The sequence below is a fragment of the Ahaetulla prasina genome, chromosome 1, assembly GCF_028640845.1.
Source record: "Ahaetulla prasina isolate Xishuangbanna chromosome 1, ASM2864084v1, whole genome shotgun sequence".
In the NCBI taxonomy this organism is placed as follows: Eukaryota; Metazoa; Chordata; class Lepidosauria; order Squamata; family Colubridae; genus Ahaetulla; species Ahaetulla prasina.
The window spans coordinates 273188151-273213588 of record NC_080539.1 but is presented as its reverse complement, the minus strand read 5'-3'; the positions used below and the strand labels follow the sequence as shown (position 1 = coordinate 273213588).

At 37.9% G+C, this 25438-nt stretch overlaps 1 protein-coding gene and 1 non-coding gene across 2 annotated transcripts; both read left to right on the top strand.

Annotated features, from left to right (window-relative positions):
- Positions 1-273: 273 nt before the first annotated feature.
- On the top strand, positions 274-24324 carry EIF4G2 (eukaryotic translation initiation factor 4 gamma 2). Its single transcript, XM_058161671.1, has 22 exons — positions 274-380; positions 8549-8656; positions 9047-9112; positions 10872-10997; positions 12309-12411; positions 13121-13252; positions 13342-13408; positions 13497-13648; positions 14240-14350; positions 14537-14620; positions 14699-14797; positions 14907-15048; positions 15162-15322; positions 18274-18384; positions 18861-18986; positions 19453-19557; positions 19649-19864; positions 19966-20224; positions 20409-20613; positions 20820-21031; positions 21293-21414; positions 21685-24324. The coding sequence occupies exons 1-22, from the start codon at positions 274-276 to the stop codon at positions 21748-21750; spliced, it is 2880 nt and encodes a 959-aa protein (XP_058017654.1). The 3' UTR covers positions 21751-24324.
- On the top strand, positions 18423-18643 carry LOC131189410 (small nucleolar RNA SNORD97). The gene has a single exon (XR_009153024.1). It is a non-coding gene; the product is annotated as a small nucleolar RNA SNORD97 (small nucleolar RNA).
- Positions 24325-25438: the final 1114 nt, after the last annotated feature.

The following is a 25438-nucleotide window of genomic DNA, read 5'->3' as shown; positions in this document are numbered from 1 at the left end:
CAAAACATTTCCCATTTTTTCCCCATTAACTTCAGTTTTTTATATGTTTAGTGAACTTCTTCAGCTTCATTAGTTTCTATAGAATTTTTTATAATTTAAAATCAGCATGTAAACATGCCACAATAACAAGTCATACCCTACCTTTCACCTATGAATACCATTCACATTTCTTACATATGAAATCTTTAAATGCAATAAAGCAACGGCCCCCAACCTTTTGCGCACCAGGAACCAGTTCTGTGGAGAGAGGTTTTTCTGCAGACCGGAGGGGGCATGGTTTCACGCATTGCTTGCATCCCACATGTGTACAAATGGGGCTTCGCTTGTTTGCACAGGCCGGTTTCTGGCAAGCCACAGATCAGTGTCAGTCTGCGACAGAGGTGGGTTTCAGCAGGTTCTGACCAGTTTTGGAGAACCGGTAGCAGAAATTTTGAGTAGTTCAGAGAACCAGTAGTAAAAATTCTGACTGGCCCCTCCCCCATCTATTCTGTACCTCCCAAGTCTCAGCTGATCGGGAGGAAATAATAATAATAATAATAATAATAATAATAATAATAATAATAATAATAATAATAATAATAATAATAATAATAATAATAATAATATTTTAATTTGTATACCGCCCTTCTCCCGAAGGACTCAGGGCGGTGAACAGGCAGATAAAATATAAATACACACAATAATTAAAAACATCCCTTAAAAAACTAATTTAAATGCCCAAAATGTTAAAAAACGTACTCCCCCGTAAAATAACAAAATTTTAAAAACCCATCCAATAAAAATAAAAATCAGGCTAGTCCAGCCATACGAAATAAATAAGTTTTAAGTTCGCGGCGAAAGGTCCTAAGGTCAGGTAATTGTCGAAGTCCGAGGGGAAGTTCGTTCCACAGGGTCGGAGCTCCCACAGAGAAGGCCCTCCCCCTGGGGGCCTCCAGTCGACACTGTTTGGCTGACGGCACCCTGAGGAGTCCCTCTCTGTGGGAGCGTACCGGACGATGGGAGATAGAAGCCGGCAGTAGGCGGTCCCGTAGATAGCCCGGTCCTAAGCCATGGAGCGCTTTAAAGGTGGTAACCAATACCTTGAAGCGCACCCGGAAAACAACAGGTAGCCAGTGCAGTCTGCGCAGGATAGGTGTTATGTGGGAGCTCCGAGATGCTCCCTCAATAACCCGCGCAGCCGCGTTCTGAACTAGCTGAAGTCTCCGGGTGCTCTTCAAGGGGAGCCCCATGTAGAGAGCATTGCAGTAGTCCAGGCGAGAGGTAACGAGAGCATGAGTGACTGTGCATAAGGCATCCCGGTCCAGGAAGGGACGCAACTGGCGGATCAGGCGAACCTGATAAAATGCTCTCCTGGAGACGGTCGCCAAATGGTCTTCAAAGGACAACCGGCCATCCAGGAGCACGCCCAAGTTGCGTACCTTCTCCATCGGGGCCAATGATTCACCCCCGACAGACAGCCGCATCTGCAGCTGACTGTATCGAGGTGCCGGCATCCACAGCCACTCCGTCTTGGAGGGATTAAGTTTGAGCCTGTTCCTCCCCATCCAGACCCGTACGGCTTCCAGACACCGGGACAGCACTTCAACAGCTTCACTGGGGTGGCCCGGGGTGGAAAAGTACAGCTGGGTGTCATCAGCGTACAGTTGGTATCTCACCCCAAAGCCACTGATGATCTCACCCAGCGGCTTCATATAGATGTTGAACAGGAGGGGTGAGAGAATCGACCCCTGCGGCACCCCACACATGAGGCACCTTGGAGTCGATCTCTGCCCCCCTGTCAACACCGTCTGCGTCCGATCAGAGAGGTAGGAGGAGAACCACCGATAAACGGGGGTTTTGTAGTAACCTTCCCCTGGATTGGGGAGGGAATGGTAATATTACAGTACCCTTCCCCCGGAGTGGGGTGGGAATGGAGATTTTACACTATCCTTCCCCTGCCATGCCCACCAAGCCACGCCCACCAAGCCATGCCACGCCCACCAAGCCACGCCCACCAAGCCATGCCACACCCACCAAGCCACACCCACAGAACCAGTAGTAAAAAAAAATTGAAACCCACCACTGGTCTGCAGCCTGGGGGTTGGGGATCCTTGCAATAAAAGGAACACCAACTAAAGATCAAGCCTCTTGTTCTCTTCTCGAAACTATGCAAAGTTCCACAGATGAACCTAGAATTTATCTGAGTTCAGTTTCCTTTGGAGGAGTCACTAAAGAGACTGTTTTCTAATATTGAATTCCATGGCTAGTATCTGAACTGTCTTTCACTGGACCTTTAGAAAGAAAGAGAGAGAGAGGGAGGGAGGGAGAGAGTGAATGAGAGAGAGGGGGGGAGGAGGGAGAGAGAAATAGATGGTTTATCTATCACAGTTTATCAAGTTTAAAAAAGAGCTCCCTTCCTAGCCTTCTATCCATAGTCTCAAACTAACCTCTTTGTAGATTGTCTTCCCCTTTTCTGATTCACTTTTATCATATTCAGAATTATTTAGATGAGTCCTTAGGTGAGAAATGGTAATACAACACATTGGGTTACCACAATATCTTGGGCTAATAACACTCCATCAAGTATTGTCTTGGATCTGGCTGTGTGATCAACTAAAAGTTTAGCTGAGCCACCAGAAAAGGAAAGAGAGAAAAAAAAGAAGAAGAGAGAAGGAGATCACACCCAGGTAGACCTTGCTTAATGACCATTATTAGAACCAACAAGTTGGTTCTTAAGTGCAGTAGTTGATAAGTGATATCGCAACTCTGCTTATCTTTTTACTTCAGCTTTCCTTTGCTTTACAGACCTGCTGACATCATAAATGTAAGGATAGGTTACTAAGTTACTCTTTCATCACTGTCATAATTGTGAATAGTCGCTAAATAAGGACTACCTGTACTTAATCTTTTGAAGACCATTTCAGTAGTTATTCATAAAATAATATATAGCTGTAGGCCTGCCAAACACACCAAGATACAGGTCTGCTTCAGTGCAATGTTCCTTTTATTCAGAGTTCCATTAGCATATATATATATTTATGCTTATATATTATATAGTTATTTTCATGCTTATGCTTATATATACTGTTGTGACAAAATAAATAAATAAAATAAAATAAATAAATAAACTCTTAGCAATACTAATAATATTAGGGCTGCCACACTAAAAGAATGACTCATTTCTGCTATATATTGCTTGGGCTGCTCTGTTTTCTTTCAGCTCATCTTTACCTAATATAGCTGTTTCTAGCTCAAAGATCAATAGTGGTTGGTTTATGGGACAGATGAACAGATTTGGCTCATGAGGTTTTATCTTGCATGGTACCATTGAATACTATCATTTTCATAAATAGGTTTTTAAAATCATATCTTTATTATCTTAACCCCCCTATGTAGTGGTGGGTTTCAAAAAATTTTACTACTGGTTCTGTGGGTGTGGCTCGTGGGCCTGACATAGCTTGGTGGGCATGGCTTGGTGGGCGTGGCAGGGGAAGGATACTGTAACATCTCCATTCCCACCCCACTCCAGGGGAAGGATACTGTAAAATCTCAATTTCCTCCCGATCAGCTGGGACTTGAGAGGCAGAGAATAGATGAGGGTGAGGCCAGTCAGAGGTGGTATTTACCAGTTGTCCGAACTACTCAAAATTTCCACTACCAGTTCTCCAGAACTGGTCAGAACCTGCTGAAACCCACTTCTCTCCATATGTAGTGCTCAGTGAAAGCCTGAGCTTGTTATTTATTAAATAGGAAGCACCTCTGAGTGCACTGGTACTTACTCCCAAATAAGAATGTGGGATTATAGCATTAATTGTAGTATGAAGTCATGTTGGGATTCAGTGTGTTTCAAAGACAAGTTTCAAAGAAAACCCTTTGCCCCCTGATATTTATACCATTTACTAACTGAGAGGGTATGCCAGCCCTCTTCTGTTCCTTTTCTTTTTTCTGACAATGTTTGGAATATTTTTAATGTCTCACAGAACTATGGTATATTTAGGTTTTGTAAGAATTACAGTGCAATTTTACATTTGTATATAGCGTATGCAATGATAAACCATTATTGTTTGCTCTTTTGGAGCTGTGATGTTCTTTTTATAACATGGTGACCGCCATTTTGAATTTTAAAATGTGTCCCTTAGTTTTAAAATTGTACAGAATTAGTTTCAAGATAATACTTATGTAAAATTAACATGGAACTTTTCCTAAATTTGCAAATATGTTGAAGCGAACACACATTTTTTGACAAAGATTATGTAAAACAAACAGTGCTAAGCATTTATTATCATTACCTGAACCACCGTTTCACTTAAAGATACTTATTTTAAACTTTGCCTTTTTGTTTTTCACTCAATAGGGAAGAGGAACTGTTCCCTTTGATAACGGAGAAGTGAAAAGCAGTTCCGTCAGTGTCTCATAAACTACTTAATCCAGGTATCAGCATTTTGGTAAGTATGCCATAATAAAACTCAATTTACATTTCACAACTATAAGGCCACTCTAAGACATACAATAGAATAGGGGTCCCCAAACTCTTTACTGTGTCAACCTCTTCTTGAAGTTTTAGATTGTCCATTGATTCCCAAAATTTATTACGAAAATAATTTAATAAATTTTACTTTAACTAATAGTACTATGAATAGTAATAACAACAACACTGACCTTTTGGATAGTTCCTTTGATCTTTGGGAATCAGTATGTCCACTCTGCAGAATCCTGCTAATGAACATCTGACAGTTCTGATTGTCTCAGTATAGCTTTATCAATTTATTCAGAGCCAGCACTTCAGAGCCTCCATTTTTTAATTGAGCCATAGAGTCAAGGCCACAAGTCAGTATTTGTGTCACATCTAAAGCCTTGTCTGGAATCAAAATGATGTGGCTAGGTTCTAGTTTTTAATTATTTTAAGATAAGTGTTTCACATGCATAGTTTTTAATGCACTGTATATTTATATGAAATGAGGTTGAATCTGGTAAAGCAAGCAAATAAAGTTAGATCGTATAAAGAAAGTGTGTAGGTGTTCTCTCAGTGCTGAGTCATATGTAAAACTATTTCTAGTGACCCAAAATTTAACAAAATGGTATCTCGGTTTAGTACATACCCTGAAATTCAGACTAAATAATTAGAGGATAGTTCAGATCATAACATAATAAACTGTACCCTCTCTGTATATGTGTACAGTATTATTGCAAAAAATGCATAAGACTTCTGGGAGGGTTATCTTTTCTCTAAAAAAATATGAAGGTAGATAAGAGAAATTGAAATATTGTATTCAGTATGTCCATTCCTCAAGTGATAGGATAATTTAGATGTAGCCTATATTTTATCGTAAAGAAATATTGTAAAGAAATGATAGTTTTGCGGTATCAACTGAGTGCAGGGAAATTGGGAAACATCCAATGGGGAAGGCTTAGATTCTCTAGAAGCAAACCACAGTATGCGCAGTGAGATTCCTTCCACGTTTTTATGGCTAGCTAACTGCAGTCTTTCCAGTTAGAGCTCCTTTGCTACTTCCTTTTTTTCTTCTTCAGATCCTACATAGTAAGATATGATTATTAGCCAAAAGACATTAACCATGAAAGGTTATCTTCATATCTCACCTGGTCATAGTAATACAACAAAACCTATGTATTGTTTTTCAAAATTTATATTGGATTGTGACAAGCACATTTTATAATTAAGATTTATGTGTTAAATTTGTGTCTTCTGGAGTCATGTGAGGTGGGAAGTCATTAACTATTGCACAAGTATGGTCTGGAATGAATGATTGTGAAATTGCTGTTAGTGGTATGAGCTGGATTATCATACCACCATTCTTGGAAGTTAAAAAGAAGTGTTTAAGTAAAATGATTTTTTTTCAATCAGGAAATCATGAAGCATTTACTTATTTGATATGGAAAACCAGATACTTTGGTTTAAGCCTTCAAAATGTGTTCAAAACCCCAGTGTGAGATGTGTTTTCGGGGCAAATGCTTACATCATGTAAAAGATGGATATGGAGCAAGCAACATTATGCCCTGTAGGATTTTCAGCACTTTTGATTGTGAGCCCAGATAGATGTGCTGAGTCTTGCTGAAATTATTCTAAAAGATCATGCATTATTCAGTTCACTTGCGGTCAGAGCCAAGAGGTAAAGCCTTGAGCCGTTTTTCTAGAACATTGTTCTTCAGCCTGATAAAAATGGATTTGGAGCAGACGAGAAACGGAGGGGAGGGGAGGAAACGTGTTCAGTAACCGTTTTCATATCGGAAAGAGCACAATCACGGCACTTCCTTAACAATGCCCAGCCCTGTACATCACTTCTTGAAACCGGCGTCCTGATTTTTCGGGTACCTCTTCTAAACTAGAGCTTCGTGTACATGACCTCTGCTGCTGCTAAGCATATCATTTTTACGAAGAAAAAGCCCACCAAATGGTTTCGCCGGGAACTAGGGTGGGGGGCATCAGTGTGCCATTGCAAAAGGCGCACACTATTGAAACCGACCCAAAGAACAGCCGCATCTGAAATTCAATGGGAGCTGCTTTCCAGCTTCTGTCACTGGAGGCAATACGGCGCTGGGAAAAAAAGCGGCGTACAGCCTGTCCCAATTAACCCAGTACGCCATTTGCGCAATCTACCCCTCGAGTTGGTTTTCTACGCAGGAGAAAGGAGGTGCTAGTCTTTGTGAATCCGATGCTGCACTGCGGCGCTGCTTCCCGTCAACCAACCTCTCTTCCTCCCCCTCCTTTGCCCTGGACCCACCTCCCTTATTCGTTGTGATTGGCTACTCCGACAAAGTCTCAACCGGCGATTGGAAGCCGGCTTGTTGAGGAGGGTTTAGCTGCACGCTGTGTAATAAAGTTAGTGGGGCTGTCTCAGTTCGCATTAGAAGCGGCGGAGAGTTGGTCCGATCTCTATGGAGGTGACGGAAAGAAGTGCCTAGTAGCTGCTGTGGTGATTCAGAGATCCGTCCTGCCGTTCGTTCTCTCCCCCTTCCCTCTCCCAGCCCCGATCCCCGGCTCCCTCTCCCCCTCCCTTCTCTTGCCTCTTCCCAGCCCTCGCCGCCGGTCCTGGGGAAGCTGACGAGGCTGTAGGGAAGGTGAGGAAATGACCGTCGTCGGCATAGATGATGATCGGGGTGGGGGAGTCGACAGGGCTGGTACTGCTTGGACTTGGGAGTATTTGAGGCGGGGGGCGACCGAAGGTGGCTAAGGAAGAATCGGCTGCTGGTATGCAAAATGGCGGCTACCTAAAACCGCCGCCATCTTGTTCGTTTGCAATCTCGGTCTTTGCACGTTTGCCGATAACAAAATGGCGGCCGGCACCGGTCTTAGCCCAGCCGGTGTCTGAGGGGAGAAAGAGGCGGTCGGTTTTGAGTGAAGGTCGTGACTGTGGCACGATCAAGTCCGGTGTCGGGATAGTCCGCTGCCTTGTCGCCATCCACGCGGCTCGACGAATAGAGCATATACTATTTTTCGCCCGTGGCTCCCATTATTCCATAGGAAAGGTAGAAAGAACTGCATTTAGTCTCTCACTGGAATGGTTATATCAATTTCGGTTCTCCCCCGCTGTCCCCTCGCTCCGGAAAAGTTGAAACTATACCTCATCTCCGTTGCTGGGGCTGAATAGCCGGCAACTGCGGATCGGGCTGTGAACCGAGAACAAAGGCCGGGCCTATTGCCGGGGTTGCGTCTGAGTCTGGAGTCGGGCGGTGCCCAGCGCGGGTAGGAAGGGGATCGAGGATGACCTGGGCAGGATGCTTGAAGCTGGCTACAGCTTGTTCCGAGGATTGGAGTGATTAAAGGAGGGGTTTTCTGGGTTTTTAGTTGGACTTCGCCACGCCATCTCCCTCCTGCCTCACAGGCGTATTTTTAAGGCTAGGTCGGTGGCGGGAATAATAAGAACCGTGGAGGTTACAGATGTGGCGGGCCTCGGTGGGATTGGACGCCTTTGTGTTTTGATTTACTTCGAAGTCGTCTTGAAGTAAAAAAAGGAGAGAGATGCAATTTAAGTTGGGACATAAATAGGGATCCGTCCTGGAAAAAAGTGTTTGTGTGTTGCTTCCGCTTTCCTAGATGTCAGGAATCCTGACTGTTATATAGATATAACAGGGTATATATAACAGGGCATAATATATATATATTAGGGCATTGAAAGTTACCGGTATTGGGTTGAATTTGTCAAGTTACCTATGTTTATCAGGTTTATAAGCACTTGTCATGATGGGTAGTAAAATATTACAGGGTGGATGTTTATTAATATGGATAGTAAAAGTGCTTAGATTTTGCTTATTGCATTAGTTGTGAAATATTTAAAATGTATATAATGTGAAAGTGATGGATATGTGTGTGTGGGGGGGGGGAATCAGCAGGAGGAAACTTGAGATGCAGATGAGGAAAAAACTTGGGCTCTGATGCCAAGTCTAAAATTCTCGGAAATTCCGGAATGGCATACTATATAAGATTCTAGGAAATGATCATTATTTAGACTCTGAATACCAAAATCTTTGGGGAAGTATTTTTGCTTAAATCTAGGGGGAGTGCTATTGAAACCTTAATCAAAAACTTAAATTGTTAACTCTTGCCTTCTAGGTTTTGTTTTTCCCTATCCTGTCAATTTATTATTCTTTGGAAGATTCTTCATTGCCAAGCCGCCAAAGTGGAGAGTGCGATTGCAGAAGGGGGTGCTTCTCGTTTCAGGTAAGTAAAGCTTTTTGACAATGAAACAGATGGGAACACAAAGCATTTTTGTCTTAAGAAAAAATTCTTATTCTTTTAAGTTTTTTTGTTTGTTTGTTTTTTGTCATGGCTTACCATGTGTATTCCACTAATACAGTTTCTAAGTTTTACAGATCATGTGTTAAAAGGCAACAAATAAATATCTTCTGTGTATTTGTTGTGTTTATAGAGAATAGGATAATACTTCATCTGGTTTTAGCTTCATATAAAAGATATTAGTTGATTCAGATCAGGTTACCAGAAAATACTAACCTGTGCAGAAGGGAAAAAACAAATTATCCATTAAACTACAAAATTTTGGTTTCCTGCATACAAAATAAAAAATATTTAGCAGATATTCTTTATTTATAGTGCTTCTTCAGGCGGAGGAGGAGGTAGGGGTGCGCTTCAGCACTATCCCAAGACTGCCGGCAACAGGTATATTGCATGATAATTGCAGTGCTATATTGGCTATTATATGGATTTGTGATGCATTGTTTAATTTGTAAAGTTAAATTCCATTGTAAGTAAATGTAAATTGAAAGTCTGTATGCAACTAATCAGTGTTATGTTCTGTTAACTACTTTGTGTCTTAGTATTTTAAGATTTTTGTCTGGTACTTGTTTTCCTCTAGTGGGGCATGCATGAAAGCATGCAAAATATCCCAGTAGAATGAAATCCCAACGCATTTTGAGTACTCCACAATAGGAAACATTTGGAATTCAAAACAGTTTCCTTATTTCTGTTTTAGGACTGCAAGCATAAGTGGCTGGTAATCCATTCTGAATCTTATTTACCATCTTAAACTACAAGAATGCAGCAGTCATTGTCTAATGTAATTTCTGATGCAGACATACATTGTCTGAGAGAGCATCCTATCCAGTCAATCAGATGACACTAAATGTTGGGACAACTGCTGGTTGACTATAGAGTGAGGAAAGAGAATTCAGGCAGAAGAAAAAAATTAGAAGAAGGTTAGCCTTGAGAAAGACCAGTTGTTTTAGCAAATCAGCATTTGAGATAGATTGTAGGATGTCACTTTATCCTAAAGAGCTTCACAAGAAATTTTGTCTAGAGGACATGTGACACATGTTGTCAAGTCTGAACAGATCTTGGCCATTCAAATATCTGCCATTAAAGCAGTATTGAATGTTGCATTTATACTTGAAGTAAGAGTCAGCAAGCATCTTCCTTATGCTTTAAAGGCCTATCCTCCCCCCCCCCCCAGGAAAGCCTAATGCTAGAATTAAGCTCTTAGCTGGTACTGCTAGAAATAATGTGTGTGCTAAATATTTCAGTACACTATTTGGCTATGCCTAGAGTCTTCCTTCTGAGCCCTCACAATAATGAGAATCTCTTTACCTTTGGAGGACTGACAGTTACCTTCCTTGTCTAGCATATAAATAGCATTAGTAGAAGGACTGGAGGTAGGGATGATGCCTGCTTTCAGTATGCTCTGCCTTCTTTTGAGTCAAATTTATCCTGGCGTTTATCTTTAGGCATAAAAAAACAAATGGAACACTGCTTAGGGAATGGGATGGAAGATTGCTTATATTGGCAATGGTATCTGAAATTCAGTTCTTAATGTGGATTAGTCAATAAATGTCAATTCTGCAAGTCTACCTCTGTTTTCTACAAAGTAGAAATCCATAGATCTTTAAACATGTAATTAACTATCTTTCCCAGCCTCTTTGACTTAATCCAACCAGTGAAAGCAGAAATGGAATTTCTGGACCCAAATTTCCCATAATTTAGAGGATTAGAAATGCAAATTGTGGACAATTTGAATTCTCAAGAACAATTTAACTATTCCATTTTGTTTCAAATTTAGAACAAGATGCCAGAACACCATAACACATGAAATGGTCATTCCATAAATGGAATGTTCCAAACTTTCAATGTTTTAGTTGCTTCAATTCCTTCTTAATTATTTTTTATTTCGTTATACTTGACATGGTATGGCTCTTTCACGTCTCCTGAGAATTTTAAGAGAATTTTTCAAATGAGTTCAAAGCTCCAAAAATGAGTTTAAAAGTGATTAAATAATGACTATCAAAAAAATCAGGTCATAATACTAAAATTTCAGGCTTTCTTGAGTGTCCTGATTTGAAAACAAGTTTAAAATTTGAGCCTATTGTTTCCAGATTATATGGGAATACACTATAGGTTTTAATGAATTAATGTTCTATTTCTAAAGCGAGTTCCTGGGGAAAACCCCAGGGCAAAACGCTCAGAAATGGATTCCTTCACGAAGCACTAGACGAGATGACGACTCCGCAAATGACAAAGAACGACATGATGCAATCTTCAGGAAAGTAAGAGGGTAAGTTTTGAGGTAACAATTCAGTGAAATTTTATAATCCAAGATGTGATTCACAACTAAGATACGAAGTGCATGCTGGTTTTCCCAGCCATTTATTTCCAATTGAGATCTTCCTAGTTGCAAAGCCACAGTTTTCTAAAGGTGTTCTTGAGTTCTCTTTGAGCATAGAATCTTAGGAGCTTGCATGGTATAGAGACAAGGTGGATTGGATATGAAGGACCCGTGTTCAATTCATCTCTTAGCCATGGAAACATAGTGATGACTGGGCCAATCACCCTATCTACCTAAAAACATCATGGAGATAAAATGAAAATATTAATAAATAATTTGAAGGGGGTTGTAGATCCAGTTCATTAGACTATAACTAGTTCAGCCCATATTGAGTTGCTTATGTGGTCTTAAGAATGCTTGATGGCAGTTCTTAAATTGATGATTCCAGGCGGAAGCAAAAAAAAATCAAATTTATTAAGCTTCTGCTGTGTTCTGTTCATTTGGTATATTGTTTTTGTGTTGAGTTAGCACAGTCTAGGCCAGGAGGAAGAAATTACTGATTCACTAAATGTTGTTGAATTATAGTTCTCAGAATTCATTACTGTTCTGATAGATCCACTGGACTCTTGACACCAATGCCTGTATTCAATAACATTTGCTTGTGTGTTTCCTGACTGCTTTGAATCTAGGGTCAAGGCTTTGCATTTTTACTCAGTCCTGCATTCTCTTGCTTTTCACTTTATTTCACACCCGTTGTTTATTCAGAGTCCTGATTTTTACGGCAATATCTGTTTATCTCACACTGTTTAGTCACCCTATCTCTGTTACATTATTCTCCACCCATTTTTCCCCTTTTTGTAGTACCTATAATTCAGCTCTTAATGTCTTGGTTTTATTAGAAGGCTGCTCATACTAGGCATTTCCTATCTTAATACCTTACTTTATTTATCTCCTCCCTCCCCCTTGACTTCTCCACTTCTCATCTTGGGATCCATTTTTTCCTTTAGTTTAACATTTTTATTTCAGTATCCTTATTTCTTAGCTTTCCTGTTTTTTGTACCTAGTGTGTTGCTTTATTTATTGCCAAACCAACAATTACAATCTGGGCTTTCAAAGTATCTGTTCGATAATCTAGATTGATTTTGAGTAACCAGTTATATAATTACCCTTTTAGTGTAAGACTTAATTTTTTAACAGATTAAAATTGAAAACTGCTTGCAGTTTAAGATTAATACTAGCAAAAAGGTTTTATAAATTAAACTGCATTAAACAAGTCATATCTTGACTAAGAAAAGCCTTGATTTGTCTTCTTTCCTTTAGCATACTAAATAAGCTTACTCCTGAAAAGTTTGACAAGCTATGCCTTGAGCTCCTCAATGTGGGTGTAGAGTCTAAACTCATCCTAAAGGGGATCATACTGCTGGTAAGATAACATAGGTTTATTAGAAAAATGCTGTTTAAAATTTCTATTATATACGGCAGGTGTAATTGTTCAATGTTCTTAAAATGTATAGCTTGCAGGTTGTTCAGTGTACTGTAAACATGGATGTTATAGGAGTTACGTTATAAAACAGAAACTTAGAGAATGAATTATTCTCGAATGATCTATGTAATGGCACTGTTTGCTATGTATGCTTATAAAATTACATAATCAAGTTGAGCTTTTTCCTAACTTAGTAGTAAAGGTAGAAATTTCTATGTGCAAGAGAATATTGTCTCATAGCAAATATGGCTCTGATGTGGCCTAAGGGAAAACACTGAACTGGTGTGTTTCAGATGTCATGATTGCTCACCTAACTATCCACCAGGTTCCAAGAGTAGAAATCAAGCATGGAAATGCAGCTTACCTTCCACTATTGTGTTCGTTAAAATACATTAGATTTTGTTTAGTGGGCATTGATACCTGGTAGATTATTGAATTATTGAATATGAATTGTCCTGTTACTTAATTGTTTAGGGGAAGAGCAAGATAGGGAATCTTAACTACACTATAGTTTTTTGTAGTGCATAGTTGTCATTATGAGTTTCTGAAACATCAATAAAAGTGGATAGGATTAGCTAGGATCATTTGAAAGTGCAGGTTTTAAATATTAAACAAACTTCCATATAATTTATGAAGTCTCTGCTCTCAGATCGTAGACAAAGCCCTTGAAGAGCCAAAGTATAGCTCGCTATATGCTCAACTATGTCTGCGACTGGCAGAAGATGCACCCAACTTTGATGGCCCATCCGCAGAGAGTCATCCAGGACAGAAGCAAAGCACAGTGAGTATAATTCTCTTGGACTAAAGCTGTTATGAGAATTGGTATTTTAAAAAGACAAGACATTAAAATGTTTGCATTCTAAATCCTAGACATTCAGACGCCTCTTAATTTCTAAACTTCAAGATGAATTTGAAAACCGAACCAGAAATGTTGATAGTAAGTTTTCAGAATACTGTATTCCTTGATTTGCTTGTTTTTTTGTCATAAAAGTAGAACAATGTCTAAAACCTATCTCTATTTTTAGTCTATGATAAGCAAGATGGCCCCCTCCTCCCAGAGGAGGAGGAACAGAGAGCTATTGCTAAGATCAAGATGCTGGGAAACATCAAATTCATTGGAGAACTTGGCAAACTTGATCTTATTCATGAATCTATCCTTCATAAGTGCATCAAAACAGTAAGTGTTTTTTTTTTTAATCTTTACTATAAACTTCATTGGTTAGATAGATAGCAATGTACTTTGGAAAAAATTAAGTGGTATCTGCTAGTGACTACATGGTGGGCAATAAATTTCCTAAAATAAAATTTGTTCTTCCTTTTTTACACATTGACTAACACCTTAAGGAAAACCTGTTAGATCTGCTTGCGAAATCTGGATAAGTTATAGAAAATTCTAGGTCATGTTATCACCAATGTAAAGCACTAACCAGAACTAAAGGGTGCTTACCCTTACCTCATTTGTATTTTCATATGGTTGGATTTCTTACGAAAACGTTGCTAATCAAAAGTACCAATTGCGTTGATGTCCATTTTGAGGAATCCTTAACGATTTCCAATAGTTTATAGATGGAATCTAATGTTGAATTTGCATAAAACACTAAGCTGAAAGGGAATTGTGTAGCTTGTTTGGCCATAGCATCTTAAGTGAACTTGGATGTATAGTTTAATGTTATTGAATGCCGATTTTATTGATAAACAGCTCGTAAAAATAAGTTGTAAAATGGCAGTATTTTTTTAAAAAAATATTCTTTCATTTCAAATTACCCAGCTTTTGGAAAAGAAGAAGAGAGTCCAACTCAAGGATATGGGGGAGGATTTGGAGTGCCTCTGTCAGATAATGAGGACAGTAGGACCTAGACTAGACCATGCAAAAGCCAAGGTAAGCATTAGTAGAATTGCATACATATATATTTCTGTATTTATGCTATTCATCTTCCTGGCTGTTATAGATAAAATATTGTAGTTAACATCATGTTTAATTAGCAAATAAAAATAACTTGTACATATTAATACGTTTGTTCTATTTGATAACTTGTCAAATTTAATTATTTTTTTTTCTCAACAGTCCTTAATGGATCAGTACTTTGCCCGTATGCGCTCCTTGATGATGAGTAAGGAATTGCCGGCAAGGATTCGTTTCCTGCTGCAGGTAAGAGTATAAAATTGCTTACTGTGACAAATCTAGCATATGCCTTGAAGCTAATATTGTTCTGTTTAATCCTTGAAGGATACTGTGGAGTTGAGAGAACACAATTGGATTCCTCGCAAAGCTTTTCTTGACAATGGACCAAAGACTATCAATCAAATCCGTCAAGATGCTGTGAAAGTAAGTATTTCACAAGATACGGATTTAGCTGTGCAGCTCATTAATAGGCATTAAAGTGTGTTAAGAAATGCTGCTTTTAATTTGATTTCCAACTGACTTTCTTTTTAAGGATCTGGGAGTTTTTATTCCTCCTCCTTTGTCTCAAGGAATGAGAAGTGACTTCTTTCTGGAGGGACCGTTTATGCCACCCAGGATGAAACTTGACAGGGATCCACTTGGAGGGCTTGCTGATATGTTTGGACAAATGCCTGGTAATTACTATTACTTCAGTGAAGAAATGTTTGTTTTTTACTTTCTTTAATTACTTTGATGAAGATATCCTGAGTTATAATCCTCTTCTCTTTTGTATGTTTTATGAATTCAGGTAGTGGAATTGGTACTGGTCCAGGAGTTATTCAAGACAGATTTTCACCTACCATGGGGCGACACCGGTCAAATCAACTTTTCAATGGCCATGGGGGACACCTCATGGCTCCTGTTCAATCCCACTTTGGAGAGCTAGGCAAATCCTTCTTGAAAAATCCAGTAAGTGAGTTCGAGAGACAAGAAATGCTTTTTTAAAATGTAGGAAATGTGCATGGCCACCCATCATACATTGCATAATTCTGAATGGCTTGCATCAACAACAATAGCAATAATTTAAAACAACTGTTCCTTGTCCATCACTAAGAAGGTCTATCATATTCTATTCACATAGACCAGCTTTCAAAAACCTGAAGAAATGTCTCTTCATAGTCTTTTCCAGGTTAAAGGTACTTAGCACATCCAACTATTCCAAATAAGCCTTTTCTTCCAGCTCTTAACCTTCTCAGTTATTCCCATTTTGTTTTATTCAAGTTTGTATTTTTGGAAGGATGTTGATGCTGCCAAGGAAAGATGCTGGAGTTTAGTGGTGATCTAATTAATACAGAGTGGAATGAAATAATTCTCTTGATCTTTAAACTGTACTATCATTAATGCAAATTAAAATTGTGTTTTTCTTGGAGCTGCATTATGCTATTAGCTCATAATCTTTGCAATTTACCAGATAATTCACACATATGGTACAAACACAGCTCATTCTTAAAATTCATCTTGTTTCTGTCCATTGTTCCAGCTTGTCAGATCCTCTTGAATCCTAATATTGTCCTCTTAATTTGTCTTGTTAGTAGCTGAAAACTTAATCTTTTGTTTTTTAACCCATTTTATTAGACAGTGTTGAACAACACAGAGCCTGTATGTTCAGCTAAGCCTATATCCTTATAACAGTAATGCAGACAGCTTACATTTTGTAAGAAACTTGATTAAATGGCTTGGGAATTATGTTTACTATATCTCTCTAGTCAAGCAAACAATAGAGGAGATCTGATTGCTTTGCCATGCTTTGTTCTTTCATAAAGACATGCTACTCCTGCCAAGCAATGTATTATTTTCTAAATGATTAACAGTCATTTCTTTTCTGGCGTTTGCCCAATATCGGCAACAAGTTTATAGGTCTGTAGTCACCTGGGTCGTCTTCCCACGCTTGCCCTACTATTCATTTGGCACTACAACCATTCTTGATAACCAAGCTCTTTTGAGGCTCTTGATCAGTCTGTTCCCGGACACTCTTAATTGTCCATTATGGCTTTCTTGCTCCGACAAAACTGAATAAAAACAAACTTTTATGTTACTTTTAGCTTCCTTGTGAACTTAATTTCGGGGTTCACAGCCTTCAATGGGGAAGGCTTGTGTTTTTTTTAAACTTACTTAACAGCCCAGTGCTTTATACCCTTGTAATACTTTCAACACTGTCTACTATTTATTCCCACCGGAATCACTAAAAAGGACTATTCTTCAGTGAGCTTTAGGAGTCCTGAGACGTTTTCTAATACATCCCAAATGTGAGCCTGTGTAAGGCAGCACCTTTCTCTTGATAAGACTGCTAGATCATTGCTGATTGATGCTTTGGTCCCTCAATGGGAAGCCTCAAATAAGCATCTCCTTTTGCTATTGCCTCAAGGCAGATACCGAAATTGTCCTCTTTGCAGAATTTGTGTAGCCATTTTTGGCCCCTGTGGCAGCTGCAGTTTATCCAGAAAGTCCAGAAACAACATCAGCAGGGACTCTATTCCGAAACTCCAAGAAAACAAAGCTCATTTTTACAAGTTTGGTTCTTTTGTGTCATTCTGTCATCTCTCCCATCTCCTCTGCCTGGCTTGCTTTTTTCTTCTTGGGGCTTGCCACTATTGTTCTTCCTCAACCATTTTTTGTTGTCCAATACATTTTTTCACAACAGCTGATGGATGAATTAGTTTGTCTCTAGTACCCCTAGCTGCTTCTCCAAAAAGGCATTACGTCTGCACCTGCTGCTTGTATAATGCTTGCCATCTTCTGGAAAGTCAAAACAAAACAAAACATGAAACTCCCCTTATAAGTAACAAAAGTACTTCTCTTTGTCTCCATATTCTTCTGGTGTGTTTTTAAAATGTCCCCCCAGTGTTGGGAGCACCCAGGAATAAAGGAGTGGAATTGATTGGGGTCTTTTTCTGCCTCTTTCCTCAGGCAACTTCACTTACTTCATTTCCGTTTAGAACATTTTCTCCAGTTTCTAAAATTTCGAATAAAGAGAACATATTTTTCCATTATTTATGTGAAATCCAAAGTAGCTCCCAAATACTATATTTGATGCATCTTCTTTATCAACACTTCTATAATATAATTCAGCAGTTCCCAAACTTTTTCCTTAATGACCTAAAAATCGCTTATCAGAAAGTTTTAATCTAACTTAAAAGGACCTCTCCAAAGTCCCTTCCTTCAGTACTGTCATAACTTTGAACGGTCACTGGAAGAATAGTCAACTTGAGGATTGCCTGTATTAAAAAAAAAATACTAAATTATCTTTGTCATTTCAACAAATTACTATTAGTGATTTCATCAATTTTTGTCTTAATAGGATAAATTGGGAGATTTTTAAATATATTCTAGTACATGTGGCAATCTTTAAGTCAATTTAAATGTCCCTGTTATGAAGGATAATGGGTTCATGAGGAAAGAAAAGTCATTTTTCCCCAATTTGGGGTAATTGATTCAGATTTGGGAAGCACTGATGTAATTGTTGGGATTGAGTCATAAACTGAGAATTAATGCTTTGCCTTTTGATTAGATCAACCTAAATCAGCTTGCTTATAAAACAACTCGTCTGTAACAGTCGAGATGTTTAAAATGCCAGCTTACAATTAGCAAGACCTAGGTTCAGTCTTAACTAAGGAAGATCAGGGAACAACTTGGGGGCAGTTTTTTAAATCCAACCTACCTCACAGGATTGTTGTGAGGGAAAATTGGAAATTAGAACTGATGGAAAGGTAAGATAGTAATAATAATTTCACCATAGTAGAAGAAATTCTAACAAGATGTAAAATGCAGTACACATAGAATATATGAAAAAATATTTTTATGATAAGGAAAAGTTTACAGTGTTATAGTCTTTATTTTTCTTTTCATTGTCTTGAAAACAGGGGCAAAGCCAACTATACCATAATCAAAATCAGGGACTTCTGTCTCAACAAGGACAGTCTAAGGATATGCCTCCACGGTTTTCTAAGAAGGGACAGCTTAATGCAGATGAGGTATGCCCTTGAAAAAGAATAGGCACAGTCTTTAAAAGATGCCCAATGATTATAACAAGACGCGTTATTACGAGGATCAGCACTGGAACTCCCCTTCTACCTTCCTGCTGTTCACTTCCCTCCTTCCCTGTTATCTACCTTTTTACCTTCATTCCTCTTGCTCCCCCCCCCTTTCTTGGAGTTTCACTCCTCTTCCTCTCTTCCCCCCTCCTTGGAGTTTCCAGTGTCCTATGAGCAAGATTATGAGATATGAGGGCAATGTCTTATTCATAAACAAGAGCTGTTGAAGTAATTTCAGTTGCTGGATGGAGATATAAAAAGCCATTATAAACTTGTAACGAATTGTTTTCTCAAAAATATTGTTGCTACAACTTAGCAGTGCTTGTAAATAACATGCAACTCTGCTATGGGTAGTTTTCACCGCAATCATAATAGAACCATACTCCATATTTCTAATATCCAGCTTCTTTTCACAGATTAGTCTGAGACCTGCTCAGTGTTTTGTAGTAAACAAAAACCAAGTGCCAAAGCTTCAGCCCCAGATAACTATGATTCCTCCCAGTGCACAGCCACAACGTACTCAGACACCACCTCTGGGACAGGTAAATGTTTCTCTTAATGTTTTAATCAAATATTTATTGATTATATTCATTATACAGGTTGCATTCAAAAAAGCATATGCATTTTTAAGGTATTAAAATAAGGGGGGAACAATTAAGACTATAGCCTAATTTCTATTGTGATTGCATATTTGAGAATATTGTGTCCTATAGAGGCACTTTGGAGCATTGCAGCGCATGTCTCCAGTAAGTCATTTTCTTCTATTTACGAGTTCAAAAGAACAAATGCTTAGCAATATCCTGGAATCCACAATATTTGCTTGTTTGAGAGTAAATCCAGGTAAACTGAGATTTGATAAGTAATAGTGTCTTTTCAGAATATATATGCTTAAGGGTGATCATGAAAGTGAAAGCCTTTGCTAGGCTATTCCAGGATACAATTATTGTGAATTTGTCTTACTGTTAATAAATACATCTCTAAACTTCTGGTGTTTTGTTTTGTTTTAAGCCACCTCAACTTGGTCTCAAAACAAATCCGCCACTTATTCAGGAGAAGCCTGCAAAGACAACTAAAAAGCCACCACCTTCTAAGGAAGAGCTGCTCAAGTTAACAGTAAGTTCATTTAGTCTGCTCTCAAACTACAATATGTGATAACTGCAAAGAATTAGAGAAAACAAAAAAAAACCTTTTCCTCCTTTTTTAGGAAACTGTTGTGACTGAATATTTGAACAATGGAAACGCCAATGATGCTGTTAACAGTGTGAGAGAAATGAGGGCACCAAAACATTTTATTTCTGAGATGCTGAGCAAAATAATACTTCAGTCACTAGATCGATCAGATGAAGATAAAGAAAAAGCAAGTGCATTAATCAATTTACTTAAACAGGAAGGGATAGCTACTAGTGACAACTTCATGCAGGTAATGCATGTATTCATAAGTACACTTTGATGTCTTTGCATTGTTTGTTGTCTGAACTGGACATGAGAGAATGTAATTAATGTTAGTAAACTTTTTTTCAGGCATTCCTAAATGTATTGGACCAGTGCCCTAAACTAGAGGTGGACATCCCTCTGGTAAAATCCTATCTAGCACAGTTTGCAGCTCGTGCCATAATTTCAGAACTCGTGAGCATCTCTGAACTAGCACAACCATTGGAAAGTGGCACCCATTTTCCCCTCTTCCTACTTTGCCTTCAGCAGTTAGCCAAGCTGCAGGATCGAGAATGGCTAACCGACCTTTTCCAACAGAGCAAAGTGAACATGCAAAAGATGCTGCCAGGTAAGGTACACTGGTACAGGGAGGGAATTAGGAAGTAGGTTGGTAACTATAATAAATATCTAGTTAGAAAATACGGTTAAATATTATGGAGTTTTTAAAATGAGAACTAAAGTGTGAATATGTAGTACATTAAGTTGACAAGCTCAAAGAATATTTGGGACAGTTTTGTATCTATATGTTACAGAGATTGACCAGAATAAGGATCGTATGCTGGAGATATTGGAAGGGAAAGGACTTAGCTTCTTGTTTCCACTTCTGAAATTGGAAAAGGAGCTACTGAAGCAAATTAAGTTGGACCCATCCCCTCAAGCAATCTATAAATGGATTAAAGACAACATTTCACCAAAACTACATGTAGATAAGGGATTTGTTAATATTTTGATGACCAGGTGAGAAACGCGACTGAAACCAGTTTGTTGCATGTCACACATGAGCTAAAGATACTATTATATACACTGATTATACCATTGGTGGGGTTATTTCCTTATTCTGATATCTGATAAATAGTTATATATGCTGAGCAAAGAAAAAAATTTGCTTTTCTGTTGCTTTACACGGATGTGTATGTTAAACAGTTTCCTTCCAATTCTTTTAGTTTCTTGCAGTATATTTCTAGTGAAGTAAATCCACCTAATGATGAACCAGATTCTTCATCTGCTCCTTCTAAAGAACAGTTGGAGCAAGAAAAACAGCTGCTTCTTTCCTTTAAGCCAGTTATGCAGAAATTCCTTCATGACCATGTTGATCTACAAGTGAGTGCCCTGTATGCTCTCCAAGTGCACTGCTACAACAACAGTTTTCCAAAAGGTAAGAATAAAATATTTTGCCTCTCCCTGTTTCATGTGCATTTGATACGACATCAGGATGAGAGGAATTTCAAGCAGATGTATAGTCATACAGTTAGAGAGGTATTTGTATAAAATGGTGTCGGGTTTGCTTAACCAGTTTTTATGGAATTAAGTGAAATGACTGAATAGAAATTTTAATGCCACTGATGCTAAAGAAATGGCTTAAAACCGTGGTGCTTTAAAAGATCTGAGTAAAAAAAAAGTAAAATCTTTCTTACAGGCATGTTGCTGCGCTTCTTTGTGCATTTCTATGATATGGAAATCATTGAAGAAGAAGCTTTTCTGGCATGGAAAGAAGATATTACTCAAGAGTTTCCAGGGAAAGGCAAAGCTTTGTTCCAGGTGAATTATCTCACTATTTTTTTAACCATAGGTTTAAGAAAAACAGTTACCTCATTGTACTTGAAGATTCATTAGGGAAAACATAGAATATACTATAAAAAATCAGATTTCTATAAAGCTTAAAATTAGAGCCATGAAAATATGTCTCATGTTTTCAATATTAATAAATTATTATGTAGAGGTTTCTTATTCAGTTAATCCCCAGATACATTTAAATTTCATTTTTTCATTTTTTTTCATTCTAATAATAGTATTTGGGTTTAATTGCAGGTAAACCAGTGGTTGACCTGGCTGGAAACAGCAGAGGAAGAAGAATCTGAAGAAGATGCTGATTAAACCAGCCAAAGCCTTAAATTGTGCAAACATACTGTTGCTATGATGTAACTGCATTTGACCTAACCACTGCGAAAACTCATTCCGCTGTAATGTTTTCACAATATTTAAAGCAGTAGTGGGTCAGTAGGACTTGTTTCTGCATAAGGGTTTTTGTAGTATGTCTTAATCATAGTCTACCATAAAAAATATTTTAGAATATCTTTAATGTTTAGATAACAGTGTATTAGCAGCATGCAATAATTACATCATAAGTTCAGAAGCAGTCTGTGTAAGGATCTTCTTTGATGCCAGTTACCATAGGCTGTTCGTTAGAAATCTGAATAGCAACACTGAATACTGTAGAAATGCACTTTGCTCAGTGTAATACTTGAGTTGTTGCAATATTTGATTATCCATTTGGTTGTTACAGAGAATCCTTAACTGTAATTGATGGTGGTTGCCGTAATAGTATATTGCCTGTATTTCTACCTCTAGTAATGGGCTTTATGTGCTAGATTTTAATATCCTTGAGCCTGGGCAAGTGCACAAGTCTTTTAAAAAGAAACATGGTTTACTTGCACAAAAACGATCAGTTTGAAGAGGTGGATATATGCCCTTGGAAGTGGTCTTCGTGGGTATGAAATAAAATGGTGAGAAACTGAATTGGTCCCTATGATAGTATTGGAATTAAGTCTACTTAATTTATCAAGACATGTTCATGCCCTGATTTTATATACTTGTATCTATCAATAAACATTGTGATACTTGAATGTTTGTTGAAATGGCTGCTCTTTATATTTTCTTTGAAAATAGATTCTGAAGCAGGAATTACGTGACTTTCCCTCAATCCCATTTAAAATTAGGTATATCTTGTATGGTAAAGTTTCTGGAGAGAGCAGGGCAGCCCTGTTTCATTATTTCCCAATGGTGAATCATGAAATCACTTGTCATTGATTCATATGTCAGAATCATGATACTGTTTGAGATACTAACACTTGTGGAAGTGCTTGATATTTTTTGAGTTCTTTATGACATCTTCTAAACCAGGGTAAGACAACTGAAACAGCTAAGTGTTGAAAAGGGTAAATTGGTAAGATTAGTTGTCTCCTGTTGTCCTAAAAATGTATTTTTTAAATATTCCCAGAAATTCTGGGAGTTCAAGTTCAATACATCTGGAAAAAAAGACTGCACAATTTGGCATTACAATTCTGCAGTCATGATTTTATGAATTGTGAGCCTCAGACAGCAATATTAACATTGCATTCTTTCCAAAATTTATGAACACAGCATCTGAAGAACTAGCTTGAGATCCTAAATAGCTTGCTATTTTCAGATCGAAATAGTTAAAATTCAGTACCATATTATTTTGTTTACATTTATATTATCGTAAAAGAAAAGTATTGTGTTCCGTTTACATATGTTTCAATATTTGAAAGATTAACAGTGTTGGTTACTCTGCTGAGAAAAATTTCAAAAGAAAGGGAAGCTTTCTTTTGTATGTATTGAAAGTCCTTTCCTATTCTAATGGACAGGGAGTTGGGGGGGGGATGGGACAAAGTAAACATATCTTCCTAAAATTTAGGAAACTTCCCTCATAGCTCCAATATTTTACATCCCTGGAATCAACAGGTTAGTGCCAAAATGGAGCAGGACTACATAGATTAATACGTACTTAACATTGTCTTAAGTAATAGCCTTGATTGATCTAAATAAGTTCTTAGCTATTGTCTCCATTTGACTTTCTATGGACAAATACTGTATAATCCCAGTATATTTTTCTGAATATAATTACTTCCCTACACTGCCTGTCATAAGCCACTTTGCCAACTATTGAATGCTTGATTAGATCTATCCCCCCTCAAAAAAAGAAACAGGACAGCATTTTCCAGAGTCCAAAACACCCACAATATTCCAAATGGCTTTATTATTAAAGCCGTATTTTCAGTTACACATTTATGTCCAACAGTAGTCTTGCACTTGCAGTATGTAAATTCCAGGCTCATAGGTATCAAGGTGGAAGAGTTTATGGCATTTTTAGCCTTTACTGACCTTGGATTCAGTGTTGCTATCATCAAAATACTCTGGAGAAAATAATTAAATCTATAACCTAAAGTTGGGTGGCAGTTAAAACTCATCTTTAAATTTTGTTATTAATGAAGAGGAATTGGTATAGTGTATGCTGCTTTTCCCCATTACTATTAAGTTACTAAAATGTTCTGTAGTTGGTTATTATGGCTTAGTTTATACACTTAGCCATGACTCATTCAACAACCCTAAAAAAAGTTTGGATTTACCTGAAATGCAAAATCCAAACTAAATAATGGATTAACACAATCTACTGTACTTTTGTTTGGTAGTAAACCCTTGTTCTTCTAAACCTCTACCAGCTCCATTTTACAGAATATGGTCTAATATATGTAGAAACCTTACAAAAGCAGAATAACTTGTATATTACTTGGATAATATAAGGCATTTAGTTATAATTTTTTTTACATGAAAGATAGTGTGTTTTTGTCATGTTTTTGCCATCTTTGTGGTTCATATTCTTGTAATTATTGGCTATGAAATAAACAGTTGTATCAGTGCTACAAGTAATTCAGTCAGATCTCAGAGACCTGACAGTTTTTTTGAACTGTAGGTTTGAGAATAAGAATTCTACATGTGGATATTGAACAAACTAGAATAGGGATGTGTACAAACTGTAAAATGGGTTTGAGTCCACGCACAAAACATGTATGCTAGCTAGAGTTTTGGGCAGGATTATTAGTGAAGATTATGATCCAACAATTTGGTTCTGGCTTGCATCTGAGAAAAACACAGGAATCTTCAGTGAAAATAGGGCAAGGCTGATCCACCTCACCTTCCATCTGGCCTAGGTGTCAACCAAGACTACCTCATCTCCCTGATGCCACTATTGAATTAAAGCAGCATATATGACTGGGCCAACCATCCATCACTGATTCCATCACCTTTATAACAACGGTGATTGCTTCTCACTGTCTAACCAGCTTTCTTGCTTTCCCACCGTCTGATCAGCATGTTCCATTCATTTATCTGCCCACACACTCATTTTTGTTTTCCTTGCTGCCCCCACCCTGAGTACCTTTCACCAGAACACATTCTAGGTGCATTTCTAAGCCCAGCAAGTTTTGATCCAGGAAGAAGACACCTGATACTGCCTCTTCTGTGCATCATCTGATGTGCAGAATGTAAATTTGTGCACAAGTTTAGTACGGCCAATTTGCAATCTGAATAGTAATTTAGAAGTAGGAATAATACTTTTGAAGTAAATCTAAATCTGATTGTGTCAGTGACTTCTTAATTACAATTAAGATGTTTCAACTGAAAATGGTAATCATGACTTGGCTCAAATCAGGTCTGGCAGTACTAATTGCTAATCCAGTTTTTATTATAGATTGGACTTGGCCACTTTTTTAGCCCTTTGAAATTAGCTAACTAAGGAATATTTCAAAGCACAACTGAGATTCGCAAAATGTGTGATTCGTTGAAGTGCAAAACCATGGGATTCGATTACCAAGTATTGCAAGAAGGAATAGAAATAGAAAGAAAAAACAATCTAAAAGACATCTACATCTACAATTACATCTCTACAGAAATAGAGCACAACAATGATGAAAATCATCTTGAATGTATTTGGGTCAATATAAAAGGGGTGAAAAACGATATTGCCATAGGTCTATACTATAGG